This window comes from Takifugu flavidus, chromosome 15 (genome assembly GCF_003711565.1).
Source record: "Takifugu flavidus isolate HTHZ2018 chromosome 15, ASM371156v2, whole genome shotgun sequence".
In the NCBI taxonomy this organism is placed as follows: Eukaryota; Metazoa; Chordata; class Actinopteri; order Tetraodontiformes; family Tetraodontidae; genus Takifugu; species Takifugu flavidus.
Window position 1 is genome coordinate 4892663 of NC_079534.1, and position 14275 is coordinate 4906937.

Here is a 14275-nt window from a genome sequence, read left to right on the forward strand (position 1 = left end):
GTAATGTTTATGTAGTTTTGTGTGATATGTTGGGTTAGATTGTGTAAGTCGCCCATGCCAGACCAGAACTTCTTTAAAAGTGACCAAATCCATGTATGAGCAATTCCCCATATTTAATATTTCTATTATTTTGTTGTGTTGTTGAATCTCAATAGTAAAGAAGCAGGTTATTTTATATCATTGAAGATTATGGGGTTATGACATATGTTTAAGGTTACCCAAACCCTAACTTTGTTTATAAGTCTATATGGAGTGATCGCAAAAGGTTCCGGAGTGAGAGCTCTTCTCGTTTTTCCTCTCTATGGTGTAGTACTGATTCCAGAGGCTGAGACCCCGCCCCTCCTCCTCGAGCTCCCACACTGCTCTCATAGCGCGTCCTGATTGGTCATGAGTGCCTGTGAGCGCACGCGGCCCCATCGTGATCGGCTGTTGTGGGCGTGGTCCAGGCACAGAGGCCGCCATTGATTGGTCAGTTTGTGATCACAACAAAAAGATATTGGCGCCTCCGAACGTCTTTCAGAACCCTCGATCAGAAAGAATGTAAACAACAACCAAGAAACGGGATCTTAATGTGATAAAGAATGTGAGCGACGATCAAACTGCTGCTGCGGATCAATTAAACCTCGATTACATCCATTTTATTATCACTTTCAGCGATGTATGTGGTTATATTGTGTCTCATTTGTCGACGTCTGATTTTGATGTTCTCTGTAAGAAGCCACAAATGGTTAATAGTGAATTCTCATCCTTGGAGTTGACTTTTTCTTCTTGTGGAATTTGCTTAGCTGTTATAGAAGATTATGTTGTCATCATGTGACCAAAAGCCGATAGGTCAATAGTGTCGTTCTTATATAATCAGGTGGAAGCACACAAAGGTGCAACTGTCACGAATATGACACCCTCACTAGCAGGAAGACAAATGTACTGTATTAAAGTGTATAGACATTGCAACAGTCTACAGGTGTAACTTTGTGTGTGTGTGTGTGTGTTACTTGAGATTAGATCGGATATCTGCCTCCTGCCCATTGACTGCTTGGGTAGACTAATGAAATGGTCAAAATCTACAAATACATAAATATCAGTAAGCACAACCACGAAGCATTATGAAATAATAATATTTAAAACATCATTGAACTTGCTGTGTTCTCCTTTGGCTTCCTAAAAACCTCAGAAATTGTTTGGTGTTCTTTGTTGTGTCGCCGTCCGGCCGGTAGAGGCGCTGCTCGGGGAAAACGCGGGTTTCCGAGTTGTTTCCGGTTTGGCCGGAAGGAGAAACTTTCCTTTTGGCCGTGCCGTCAGCGAACCGAACCGTGTGACAAAATGGCACTTTATAATTTTAAGAAGATTATGGTGGTTCCCACCGCAAAGGTGAGATTTATCAGACGTGTTGATTTTTTTGACTGGTAGCTATTTTATCCGGTTTATCTGTCAAGTTTGGGGGGAGAAGATATTTAAGAAAGGCGAAGGAACCATCGGAGGAAGGAAACACGTGTCGAGCAGCAGGCTTCAACTTTAGAATATGGGATAGAAAAATGAGACTAGGAATTCTAACTAGTTAAAGACTTTAATGTTGTGGGCGTCCCTGTTTCATGGTTTTATTCACACGTGGTTGTAGTTCAAAATTATTAATTTGTTCAGTAAAAACAGGAGAAAGGGTTCCCAGAAGCTAAATATTGTTAAGGTGACCATCTTGTATATAACATGTAATAGCCACATAACTGTCATCAAGCTGTTGATGGCCTTTGTGTTTTGTTCACCATGTGCGTGTTTTTGTGGACTTATACAAAGACCAATAGTAATCATAATCTCAGTATCATTTGGATATGTTTATTTTAAGTTGTAGCTATTTTTAGTATAAATGTAAAGGGTCTGTTTCAGGACATTAAACAAGACCTATTCGTTTGGAGGGGGTAAATTATTGACATTGAATTTAATGTTTATGTATTTGACTGTGTGCCTTGCAGGATTTCATCGACATCACTTTATCCAAAACCCAAAGGAAAACGCCCACAGTGGTGCATAAGCATTACCAGATCCACCGTATTCGGCATTTTTACATGCGGAAGGTGAAGTTCACTCAGCAAAACTACCACGACCGACTGACGCAGATCCTCACTGACTTCCCAAAGCTGGATGTAAGCGATTTCTCCCAAAGTCTATTTTTAAGTGTGATTGTTTACTTGACACCGCTCGAAGGCCTTATCCCTCATTTCTATGTCTATTTCAGGACATCCATCCCTTCTATGCAGATCTGATGAATGTGTTGTACGACAAAGACCATTATAAGTTGGCACTGGGACAAATCAACATCGCCAAGAACTTGATTGATAAGTAAGATGATGAGAAATGGTTGTGTTTAATGAAAGCAGTCAAAGCTGTCAGTGTTGGACGTCGCTGAAATCCGCTGGTCTCCCCTCAACAGTGTTGCTAAAGACTACGTGCGTTTGATGAAGTATGGAGATTCCCTGTATCGCTGTAAACAGCTGAAGAGAGCGGCTCTAGGGCGCATGTGCACCATCCTGAAACGACAGAAGTCAAGTCTGGAGTATCTGGAACAAGGTTTCTGAGCTTTACGTATTGATGTGGGTCCAGATGAGCAGGTTCTGATGCTTGTTGGACTCAGCATGCTTCCTGTCTCCATCAGTGCGTCAGCATCTGTCCCGTTTACCCACCATTGACCCCAACACAAGGACCCTGCTTCTCTGCGGTTACCCAAATGTGGGCAAGTCCAGTTTCATCAACAAGGTACTTCTATGATCTTCAGAATATATTTAAAGATAATCAGGTATTTCCTGGACTCTTGGCCTTGTTAAGATGGATCAGCTGAGTATTTCTGAGGAGACAGAAACTTAATCGATGTGACGGAACCTGTTTTTTTCTTCCCCAGGTGACGAGAGCAGATGTGGACGTCCAGCCATACGCTTTCACCACTAAGTCTCTGTTTGTGGGTCACATGGACTACAGATACCTCCGCTGGCAGGTACGGATCTGAGCTCAGTGTCTCCTACATAAGCTCCAGTCAACCAGGAACACTGTGACATGCTTCTGTCAGCTTGTAGCTCTGTATAACAGCAGCTGTTCCTGGAGCTCTTCCTGCCCTGTAGCTGCTGTGTCCTCGACACCCACATGGATGCACCTTTAAAGAGCGAATCAGCTTTTTCCATTATAGTTGTTTGATACGAGACTCGTGGACACTTTAAGTCACACAAGGGAAATTTCTGGATTGTCTGTATTTATGGACCACAGGTGGTGGACACCCCTGGAATACTGGACCACCCCCTGGAGGAGAGGAACACCATTGAGATGCAGGCCATCACAGCTCTGGCTCATCTGCGAGCAGCCGTTCTTTATGTGATGGACGTCTCAGAGCAGTGTGGTCACACTCTGCAGGAGCAGCTGGAGCTCTTCAACAGCATCCGACCCCTCTTCACCAACAAGGTCGGACAACATGACCCACCACCTCATTCAGAGAGTTTGGATTATTGGCTAAAGTGACTAAAATGCTAATCACTCCTTCCTGCAGCCTCTCATCATTGTTGCTAACAAATGTGATGTGAAGAAGATCACAGAGCTGTCTGAGGAAAACCAGGTGGGCGGAGCTTCTTTCTAAATCACTGAGGAAATCAGGTGACTGCAGAAGTTTTGAAGCAAAAGTTTGGCCTGTGTTCGGGATTAAGTTTAGAGTTTTGTTGAAACTCGGCTCAGAATCCTGAAAACCCAAAGACCTCTGACCATGGAGGCAAATATTGGTCATAGTTCTCATGGTGCCTTTCTCCTGAACCTACAGAGAGGTCCTCCTCCCTTGGTTTGCTCTTAGCTTAAATGTTTCGGTAAAGTTTGTTGGGAGAGGACACAACATTGTAAAGGTCATCAGGTTCATTTTCACAGCTTCTCACGTCCGTCCCCAGAAAATCTTTGCTGATTTCACCGCTGAAGGGATCCTTGTGATTGAGACGAGTACTCTGACGGAGGAGGGAGTCATGCAGGTCAAAACTGAGGTGAGGCAGAGAAGGATCCACAGGCGGTGCTGGCGTGCATGTGCTGACCGTGCCGTGTTTGTCAGGCCTGCGATCGCCTCCTCGCCACTCGCGTCGAGACAAAGATGAAAGGCAAGAAGGTCCACGATGTTCTCAACAGACTCCACCTGGCCATGCCCACCAAGCGGGATGAGAAGGTAAGCTGCTGCTCACATGGGGCTTAAAGCCATAATTATACAGCCTAATTAGTTCTTAAATCAACACGCGTGGAGAGAAGGGTCTGGGTCTGGGTCTGGGTTGGTTTAAGCAGAAGGAGTTACAAGTATTTGGTCCTCATGTTCCAGGAGAGGCCGGCGTTCATCCCAGAAGGAGCTCTGATGCGTAGAAAAGCAATGGAGGTGGATGCACCCAAACGCAAACTGGTACGTCTGGTGGTGATGTGGAGCTGGGGCAGGAGATGATGGGGCAGGAGATGAGGAGATAATGGGGCAGGAGGGTGGGGCAGGAGATGATGGGGCAGGAGATGGTGGGGCAGGAGATGATGGGGCAGGAGATGATGGGGCAGGAGATGAGGAGATGATGGGGCAGGAGATGGGGAGATGATGGGGCAGGAGATGAGGAGATGATGGGGCAGGAGATGAAGAGATGATGGGGCAGGAGATGAGATGATGGGGCAGGAGATGAGGAGATGGTGGGGCAGGAGATGAGGAGATGATGGGGCAGGAGATGAGGAGATGATGGGGCAGGAGATGAGATGATGGGGCAGGAGATGAGGAGATGATGGGGCAGGAGATGAGATGATGGGGCAGGAGATGAAGAGATGATGGGGCAGGAGATGAGATGATGGGGCAGGAGATGAGGAGATGGTGGGGCAGGAGATGAGGAGATGGTGGGGCAGGAGATGAGGAGATGATGGGGCAGGAGATGAGATGATGGGGCAGGAGATGAGGAGATGATGGGGCAGGAGATGATGGGGCAGGAGATGATGCAGCAGGTGTCACAGGTTGTTTCCTCGTTTGTTTTGGTAAAGGAGAGAGATCTGGAGGTGGAGCTTGGCGACGACTACATCCTGGATCTGCAGAGTAAGACGCGTTTGATTGGCCAGGGTGGTGTAGCGGTGGAGGCCGATGTCTGACCTCCTTCGGTTTGTTTTTAGAATACTGGGATCTGATGAACGACGAGGAGAAGCACGATAAGATCCCTGAGGTGTGGGAGGGCCACAACATCGCTGATTACATTGATCCTGACATCATGAAGGTGGGTTTACTTTTCTTTAAATAGGAAACTTCTGGATCAGAATTGATGTTCCCTCCAAGAGCCTCTGAAAACTTTGCCATCTTTTGTAGAAACTGGAATACCTGGAGAAGGAGGAGGAGCTGAAGGAGCAAGCTGGGGAGTACGACTCTGATGAAGACAGCGAGGACGAAGAGATGCAGGAGATCCGCGTTTTGGCCAAACAGATCCGTGAGAAGAAGCAGCTCCTCGTGATGGAATCCAGAGAGAAGAACGTGCACGGGCCACGCATGCCCAGGACCGCCACCAAGGTGGGAGGAGCTAAACACGCATGGAGCCAGACCTTCAATATTTAAAATTGAGATTTAAATAACGACACGTTTGTCTGACATTCTTGTGTGTTTGACGTGTCCAGGTTGAAAAGAAGAAGCTGGAGAAGCAGATGGGCGACCTCGGCTTGGAGATGCAGGGCAACGATAACGTAGGTCCACCTTCTGCCGTTGGAGTTGCCTGTCATGGAAGAGGAGCTGCGGAGTGTTGTGTTCCTGTTCAGGTGTGTGTGAGACCCTCACAGCTTCGCCTTTGTCTCTCTCCAGAGCCACTACGCCCAGCAGGCCCGACAGTCCCGCAGTGTTGCCAGGAAACGTAAGCGTGAACCTTCAGCCCCGCCCACGTCTAAAGTCCGCAGCCAGAGTGCCTCCCGACCTCCGCGAGACAAGTCCGGTTTACGCGATGCCAAGGTAGGAGACAATCGCATCCTTCGGCTTTTAATATTTACTCCTTCCCCACAAGTCTGAAAGGATTTGTTTCTCCTTCAGATGGCAAGGAAGGCCAAGAAGATCATGAAAAACTCTCAGAAAGGTATAAACCGTCAAGGAAAGAAGGGAGAAGCCGATCGACACGTGTTTGACCTCAAACCCAAACATCTCCTGACCGGGAAGAGGAAGTCGGGCACCAACAGCCGCAGATGAATCCTGCCTTTTCTGATCGATTGAGCTGGACATTTAGAAATAAAAGCTGTGTCGTTTACCACAGCAGCCAAAGCCGAGAACATGCATGAAATGGAATTCTCCTCTGGTGATCTGCGTTTCACGATTGTCATCATGGAGTTCACCTCTTTGTCTTGGCAGTTATTGAAATTCATTGTGAATCCTATTTGGATAAAGTGATGCAGAGAAATAGTCACAATAAAAAAAAAAGCTGCATTCTGTTACTTTCTTTTCTTCCATTTATGTCTGCTGATACTTTATGAGGCCCAGCGTCAACCTTTAATTCTTTCATGTACTCAGTGTTAAATTGGGAACAAAACAGTTCTAATAAAGAACCAGCCTTCCATATTCAGCGATCAAATGTCAGGTTAACTGAAGTCAGAGGCTCCTCAGAAAAAGGAAGTTGCACAAATAAAAGCTTCACAGGAAAAACAAGTTCATTTTCATCTTTTAAAACCATTTTAAATTAGTGTTTTCTGTAAGTCGGTAGACTACACCCCGGGCATGATATTGTTCGTGGCTCCCACCAAAGAAACGTGTGACAACGACTTTCTGTTTAAAAGAATTGCACAATAAACAGCTGGAGGTGGCGTAAACAGAGCTTTTATTGTGAAATTACCCGGAGCGGAAGTGGCTGTGATCGCTGGAGGCTGTTCAACTGTCAACGCTGACGAACCCTGCGCCGCTGTCTCGCTCGTCGAAGAAAATGACATTTCTCACGATACGCGGAAATAGGACACCGTTCTGGTAAACTGGATGGTGAGCGAAGTTCCTTGTGTGGGGCCGTTGTCTTAGCATTAGCCTATTAGCATGTGTGTGATCAGCTAATGTGGATAACGGTAGCTGCTAAGCTGCTGCTCAAAGCTAACATTGCGAGGACGCGCTCGTTTTAATGTCCTGCAGCCAGATGCTCCTGTCACTTCATCTTCGACCTGCTCGGGATAATTCAGCCCATTCTGTGTCCCCCTCCTCCCAGTCTTAGGGGCCGGTGTCAGCCAGCGGAACCGACGGGCAGCCGGGGTGTGACAGCGGCACAAGGCAGGTCTGTGAGCCCCACGGGAGGCGCTAATGGAGGGCAGAGCGTGGTGGCAGATGGGTTGGCCGTCTGTGCTGGCCGTCTGTGCTGGCCGTCTGTAGTGGCCGTCTGTGCTGTTGTTACTGTGTTGTTACTGTTTGTTACTGTCGTGTTATTACTGTTGTGTTATTGTTGTGTTGTTACTGTGAAGCCCACATACACAACATTTATACTTGTGATATTACCTATTGCACGTAACCATGACGACACTAATGGAGGAGAGGTGAGCATCAGCAGTGCCTTGAGTCCTCGTTAGAGATCCAATAACTGTTCCTGGTTCTTGGGTGATCTTAATTAGAGCTTTAATCTTTGCTAACTGCGCGATTGAAGCCTTAATAAAGAGGTTTTAAACCAGAGGCGTTAAACAGTTTACGAGAGTGCTGCAGCCGTTCGTATTTACAGGCGCAGTAAAGCTCATCCGGACGAGCGTGCACGTGAGCCTAAAATTCCGCCGTGCCCTTTGCAGCTTTCAGGTTGGGGTGAACCCGGCGTGACCAGGCGTGATGCCCGTGGAGACGGCGAGCAGTGCCGCTGCTCGCCAAGCCAAGCAGAAGAGGAAGTCCCACAGCTTGTCCATCCGCAGGACCAACAGCACGGAGCAGGAGCGCTCCGGGCCGCAGAGGGAGCTGCTGGAGTCACAGGTGAGCACGCCCCCGGGAACGCCACAGCCAAGGAAGAGCCCCCCCAAACACAAGGAGAGCGAGGGCAGGCTGGGAAAAGGGAAGTTAGGAGTCATTAATTGCTCTTCGAGGCCTCTGAAAACGCGTGCGAGTCTTTAACCGCTCCGCTCTGGACGTGCGCGGCCCTCATCTGTAACGCGCTGCGCTCCAGCGATGAGCCTAAACCAATTAGGAGTTAATGCCTCGTTTAGAGAGCGCACGCTTGGCTCCATCTATCGAAGCGCCGCTTTGAATCTGGGCGAAGCAGATACGAGAGCGCACGTTTCCCTGAAGGGGATCAGCTAAACGGGGTGGTCCCAGAGAGGGGGCGAGTTCTGTGGGGTTTAGAACCATCTTGTATTCAGCTGTGGTGCCGGCAGGCTAACGGGAACCTGCTGACCTTGTGTTCTGTCTGGTCCCAGTCCTCTGATAACCTGGAGTCCCTGGGGAGGCCGGAGGTAAGTGTGAGGCGTCTCCGTGTCCCAGAGAGTAGCGTGACCTGGTGTAGCTGTTAGCGCTGGTGTTTCTGAGTAGCCTTTAGCCCTGCTCATCCATCAGAGGGGTGCTGAGTCCCCACTGAGTCTTTGCTTCCCCACTTTTCAAAAGTGACTTTTTGACCCACTCAGCACCATTTCTGGTTCTGTCACAGAACCACTGACCCACCCCCGCTCGACCTACGGTCGCGCCGTGCACGATTGTGCAGGTTTTTCATGCTCTTTAGAGCCGGTCGGTCACAGGACGCTCGAGTCTTTGATGGTGAGACGAAGGCTGAGCAGGAAATAATTCTGCCGATCTAAAAATAAAGAGAGGAAGGGCTGGATGGAGCGTTGAAGCCAGCGTCTGTCATCGTGCTGCTGCTCCTCGCTGCACGTTTGCTGATGTGCACGTGAATGACAGCAACACGCTCCACTGACTTCCTGAGGAAACACGGCTGCGAGCGACGGCGCAGAGCCGTCAGAGAGCATCCCAAAGGAGGCTTTTAAAGTCTGCCAGAACCAAAACGCACTAGGAGAGAGGGCGGAGCCACAAACAGGAAGTGATCAGGAATGTTATGGATGGAGGGTGAGCCTCGTGTTTGCTTCCCTGCAGGACTCCAAGCTTCCTCTGTCGCTGCGGAGCAACCTGATGGACCTGTTCAGCCAGATCGAGCGGGAATTTGAAAACCTCTACATAGAGAACCTGGAATGTAAGTTCCCACAGCAGCTTTTTCCTCACTGACCTGGCTGGAGAAGCTCGACTCACCTGGTGTGAATATGAGCGGTGTCGTGTCGCCTCTCACAATCTTACCTTCACTATTCTTATTAAACTCATCATTCACAGATGCCGAACGTTCATGTGTGAAATGCATTTTGATGGTTTTGGGATACTGGGAGTGAGTCTTGGATAACTAACGGTGGCTGGAATTCGTTCTTGAAAATGGGTTGAGCAGCGGGAACAGTGACCCCTAGTGGCCAGCCCGCGGTAATTCAGCGTTAATAACAGGAAGAACCCCCCCTCAACAAAGTTAATTTGCATCAAACCCCAGCAGGAAGATGGTAAAGGATGTGTGAACTGCGAAGGTTACTGACTCTCGTCCGTCTGGGCTGTTTGTGCGTCAGTGCGCAGAGAGATCGACTCGCTGAACGATCGCTTGGCCGCAGATGGACAAACCTTGGAAGGTGCAGATTTAGCCAAAGGAGCTCTCAAATCAAAAGGTGGGTTTCTTTTTTTATTAATGAGAAATAACACAAGGAAGAGTTCAGGTTCAACCTTCTACAAACGATCAGCTGGAGGTTTCATGTAGAATTTAAAAGCTCAGTTTGGAGGCTTTTCAGTCGTGTTTCTTATGAATGTGCACGTTTAAATGGGGGGGGGGGGTAAAGCTCCGCTGAATGTGTGTGTGCCCCCCTGGACGTTGTGACTCTCCTGTCCCCTCTCAGCCAGTCACAGCACCAGCCAGCTCTCACAGAAGCTGAAGACCACCTACAAGGCCTCCACCAGCAAGGTGAAGACTTCCACACCATTATGTGTGTCCGTGCACGTGATCTGCTGACAGCGTGCGTGTGTGTGTGTGTGTGTGTGTGTGTGAAGTGATCCGTCTGTTGCTGTGTTTCACCTGTTTAACTTGTAGCCACGTTCAAACTCTTGTCACGCGAGAGTCGGGGGGACCTTCAGTGTAACCGGCTGGGAGTTGTGGGGTGGAGAATCATGGGTAATTTGTTGCTTTGTCCCGTCCCCTTGCCCCGCCCCTTGCCCCGCCCCCTCTCCCGTGTGCCACCACGCATGAACAGCCCGGCCGGGGGGCGCAGGCTCCCTCACCAAGAGACTTGGTGGTCCAAATGTAGGACTTTGAGCTTTTCTCTGGTTTTTGTGTGAGACGGAAGCACAAGTTTGTCGTCTCTAACGATTCGTTCGTTCACTTTCATGCGTTTGCTCTTCATGTAACGGTGCACGTGCACGTGCACGCCTCTAACACGCCAGACGCTTCCTGCAGCTTGGGGACGCCATTTTAACGCGCTGTAGATCTAGTGCGCCTCCTGCTGGAACGCTCGTCACCGATGCGTCACGCCTTTGTCACGCGTGCACGTGCGGCCAAGGCTCCGTGCACCACGCCTCTTCACCTATGTAGGCGGAGCCAGCAGTCCATTATGGGCTGTAGGGGCAGAAGCGGAGGAGTGGCCTCGCTCGTGCACGGTCGCACACGCGTGACGCTGACGTGACCGATGCGCACGGAGGCTGTGGAGCGTTCATGCTGCATGGACCCAGCCGGAGCTCCGGGTTCTGCGGCACCGGAGCAGAAGCAGCCTCCTGCTGGTTCTGCCGGGCTTCCTCGTCATCAGCTTCTCCGGCCACGTTCCGGTTTTGTGTTTTGTGGATGAAAACTGTCCCTTCTGCCTCTGGAAACCAGTGATTCCCTTCATTATTCTCTCCTTGTTTCAGTGGGAACTTGTTTAGTGGTCTGTGCCCCAAACCAGCCAAGAGTCCAGTTTGTATCGTCCCCATCTTTAATGTAAACACCTTCATCATCATGACTGATCAGAACCCCCCCAGCTCTTCCTCATCAATCTGGGCTGATGTTTAACACCTGTGCTGATCAGCTAAAACATCCTTTAAAACCAGGATTGACCCAAAGCTTCCTAGTTCTACTACACGGACCCCCAATGAGCAGCTCCTGCATTCTGCTGCCCTGCCCCCCCCCATCTCTCCTCCAGAACCAGGGTTCCTACATGGATATTTTCACTCTACAAATCATCCTTTCTGGGCCTTAAACATTCGACACCTTCCAAAACTTCCTGGTTTTATATTTCCCTATTTGGAATCGGGCTCACGGGGGCAGGAATGATTTCTGGAGCAGGAAAGTGTGTGGGAACCCCGTCGGGATCCGGTGGTGACATCCGTTCTTCTGCTGGCAGATTGTGTCCAGCTTCAAGGCCACCACGTCCAGAGCCACGTGCCAGCTGGTCAGAGAGTACGTGGGCCACCGGGACGGCATCTGGGACCTGAGCGTCAGCAGGACGCAGCCCGTGGTGCTCGGCACCGCCTCCGCAGGTCTCCCCCTCCTCCTGCTCCTAACGAGTCCCTCATCAGATGCAGCTCTTTAACTGGGCATCCTTTTTTATTCCAGTGCCGCCACGATATTTCATTTCTAATTGAATCTAACTGGCTCTTCTCCTGCTGGTTCTGCAGATCACACCGCGATGCTGTGGAGCATCGAGACGGGAAAGTGCCTCCTCAAATATCTGGGCCATCAGGGATCAGGTCAGCTGACGAGTGCTGCCGCTCGGGCGCCATCGTAGCGCGACACTAAACCTGTGCTTCTCTCTGTAGTCAACTCCATCAAGTTCCACCCCACTGAGCAGATGGCGTTAACAGGTAACCACCGCTCTGCACCGCCGTGTGGCAGCGCCTCCTTGTTGATCTCCGTCCTGTCTGTGCAGCATCTGGAGACCAGACAGCCCACATCTGGAGATACCTGGTGCAGCTGCCGACGCCGCAGCCCGTCACCGACATCAGCGTGAGCGTCAGCGCATTCGCACACTCTAACTTTCTAATGTTGTGGGGACCCGTCTAACCCCTGAACCTGGCCCGACAGCAGCAGCTTCCCTGTGAGGACGATGTGGACTTTTCAGACAAAGACGACGCGGATGGCGAGCTGGAGGGTCCCAGTGAATGTCCCTCAGTGCGCGTGGCGACCACGACGCTGCGCAGCCATCAGGGCGTGGTGATCGCAGCGGACTGGCTGGTGGGGGGCAAACAGGTGGTGACCGCCTCCTGGGACCGCGCCGCCAACCTGTACGACGTGGAGACGTCGGAGCTGGTCCACTCCCTGACCGGTAGGACCAACAGGAACCTCCCCCCGACACAGCGGCCGCCTTCTTCCCAGGACGGAATAAACCTCAAATGATTTGGTAAATGCCAACACCAGTTTCTGATGGCGTGCGTGTGCACGTGCGTGCGTGTGTGTGTTCAGGTCACGACCAGGAGCTGACCCACTGTTGCACAAACCCCACCCAGCGTCTGGTGGTCACCTCCTCCAGAGACACCACCTTCAGGCTGTGGGACTTCAGAGACCCTTCCATCCACTCTGTCAACGTGTTCCAGGGTCACACCGAGTCAGTCTCACACACACACACACACACACACACACACACACTGGTACAACCAAACTCCATAGCAACAGAGGCATGTCCTGCGCATGTTCTGGCAGCACGGTGACGTCGGCCGTGTTCACGGTTGGAGACAACGTGGTGTCCGGGAGTGACGACCGAACCGTCAAAGTGTGGGACTTGAAGAACATGAGGTCGCCCATAGCAACCATCCGCACAGATTCCGCTGTCAACAGGTCTTTATCTTTGTGTTTGCTGTGTGCTTTCATTGTGTGTTTAATATGGGGCAGCGGCGGGTCGACCTCCGGACCCGCTGACTGACCTTTGACCCCCTACGGGGACAGCGAGGTTCTGCCAGTCCTGCTCTTATCATTCTGGTCTGCTGACCCGTCCAGGATCAGCGTGTCGGTGAACCAGAAGATCATCGCCCTTCCTCACGACAATCGGCAGGTCCGGCTGTTCGACACGTCCGGGGTGAGGCTGGCTCGACTCCCTCGGAGCAACAGACAGGTCGGTTGTTCTCCTGTAAATGTCTCGATACTGGGGGGATTTTCAAAGTAAAAGCATCCTGATTGTTGCGTGTGCTGGTCCAGGGCCACCGGCGGATGGTGTGCTGCTCCACCTGGTGCGAGGACAACCCCTCCTGCAACCTGTTCACCTGCGGCTTCGACCGCCAGGCCATCGGCTGGAACATCAACATCCCGGCCCTGCTGCAGGAGAAGTGACGCTCACTTCCTGTCGGCGCTTTAGCTTAGTTTCACGCTTCTTATGGTCTGTTTGTAACGGCTGAAATGACAACGAGGTTTTAATTTCTGTCAGGTTGAGTCTGAGCAGGTCAGGGAGGGACGCTGGAGTCTGGAAGAGACAAAGAGACGGTCCATGTGGCCAGTCTTGGTGTCCTCGTGGGCAGGAAGGTTCTTTCGTCTTGACGAGTAAAAAAACAGCTGATTTTCGTTGATGCTGTTGAAAATGCGGCGCTGAATATTCAACATTTCCTGCTTGGTTACTCACAACAAGAGGCACCTTCAAAAAAAGAAGCACAACTTATTCCTTTTTTTCTGTCTCCTTTGCATTTTCAGACTCTGGGAACGACTTGAAAAAGACGTGCGTGTCGTGTTTCAGCTCAGCGTCCAAAAGTTCCCTGCAGACGCAGCCGATTCGCTCTGTTTAGATTTAATAAGTGTGACCTGTCTTAAAGGGAACAGCCCTTCCTGGTGGCATCTGTGAATACTCATCAGTCAGGACAGGACAGGACAGGACAGGGAAGGGAAGGACAGGACAGGACAGGACAGGGTAGGGAAGGACAGGACAGGGAAGGACAGGACAGGTGGCTGCTCGTTGTGTGTCCGTCCCAAATGTTGTCGTCTGCAGGAACAGTTTTAGTAGAGTCGCTTTTCTCTTGCGTAAAAAAAGCGGGTGAAATATTTCGGTGTTACGTGGACGTTTGTGGACATTCGTGCACATGTCCGTGCAGCTGACGTGTTGTTGGGCGTGAAAACGATGTCAAACTGTGGTTTTATCGTGTGGAGCGGTGAGGTGATGTCAGGGCGACGCCCTTAACGAACCAGCTGGATCATTATTAATGTGGAGCTCCCAGTCGGGCTGAGCTGTGCCATCAGAACCATCAGAACCACGTCTGCTCGTCGTGGAGCCTCGTCCATCACTGACTCTGCCGTTAACGAGGCGCGTCCTAAAACCAATAAATCTGTGTGCTCTTTGACTCTTTGAGTGCTTTTTAGTTTGGAAGAAAAAGTCC

At 50.5% G+C, this 14275-nt stretch overlaps 2 protein-coding genes across 7 annotated transcripts; both read left to right on the forward strand.

The window, feature by feature from the left end:
- Positions 1-1210: 1210 nt before the first annotated feature.
- Positions 1211-6634, forward strand: gtpbp4 (GTP binding protein 4). Its single transcript, XM_057057867.1, has 17 exons — positions 1211-1368; positions 1965-2135; positions 2228-2331; positions 2423-2559; positions 2645-2745; positions 2888-2980; positions 3247-3438; positions 3524-3589; positions 3909-3998; positions 4064-4174; positions 4322-4399; positions 5008-5059; positions 5134-5234; positions 5324-5521; positions 5626-5691; positions 5807-5950; positions 6029-6634. The coding sequence occupies exons 1-17, from the start codon at positions 1321-1323 to the stop codon at positions 6179-6181; spliced, it is 1905 nt and encodes a 634-aa protein (XP_056913847.1). The 5' UTR covers positions 1211-1320; the 3' UTR covers positions 6182-6634.
- A 169-nt stretch (positions 6635-6803) lies between these two features.
- On the forward strand, positions 6804-14239 carry LOC130539503 (WD repeat-containing protein 37). 6 transcript variants are annotated; one of them, XR_008954155.1, is made up of 16 exons: positions 6804-6958; positions 7176-7237; positions 7741-7915; positions 9023-9119; positions 9532-9627; positions 9853-9917; positions 11326-11461; positions 11600-11671; positions 11741-11785; positions 11851-11927; positions 12006-12246; positions 12384-12525; positions 12621-12755; positions 12915-13029; positions 13113-13756; positions 13792-14239. XR_008954155.1 is itself a non-coding variant. In XM_057057872.1 (15 exons), exons 3-15 carry the CDS (start codon positions 7778-7780, stop codon positions 13242-13244), a joined length of 1491 nt encoding a protein of 496 aa, XP_056913852.1. In that variant the 5' UTR covers positions 6804-6958; positions 7176-7241; positions 7741-7777; the 3' UTR covers positions 13245-14239. The 6 variants fall into 6 exon arrangements, 5 of the variants coding, with proteins under 5 accessions (XP_056913852.1, XP_056913851.1, XP_056913854.1 ...); XM_057057872.1 differs by having other exon boundaries at positions 7176-7241; positions 13113-14239; XM_057057871.1 differs by having other exon boundaries at positions 13113-14239.
- Positions 14240-14275: the final 36 nt, after the last annotated feature.

Excerpts from the sequence above, each read along its gene's own strand:
- gtpbp4 (XM_057057867.1), top strand. The coding sequence starts at position 1,321 with ATGGCACTTTATAATTTTAAGAAGATTATGGTGGTTCCCACCGCAAAG. Across the intron at positions 3,590-3,908 it reads AGCTGTCTGAGGAAAACCAG|AAAATCTTTGCTGATTTCAC; the intron begins GTGGGCGGAGCT and ends GTCCGTCCCCAG. Across the intron at positions 5,235-5,323 it reads TTGATCCTGACATCATGAAG|AAACTGGAATACCTGGAGAA; the intron begins GTGGGTTTACTT and ends CATCTTTTGTAG.
- LOC130539503 (XM_057057872.1), top strand. The coding sequence starts at position 7,778 with ATGCCCGTGGAGACGGCGAGCAGTGCCGCTGCTCGCCAAGCCAAGCAG. Across the intron at positions 9,120-9,531 it reads CTACATAGAGAACCTGGAAT|TGCGCAGAGAGATCGACTCG; the intron begins GTAAGTTCCCAC and ends TTTGTGCGTCAG. Across the intron at positions 11,672-11,740 it reads TCTGGGCCATCAGGGATCAG|TCAACTCCATCAAGTTCCAC; the intron begins GTCAGCTGACGA and ends TTCTCTCTGTAG.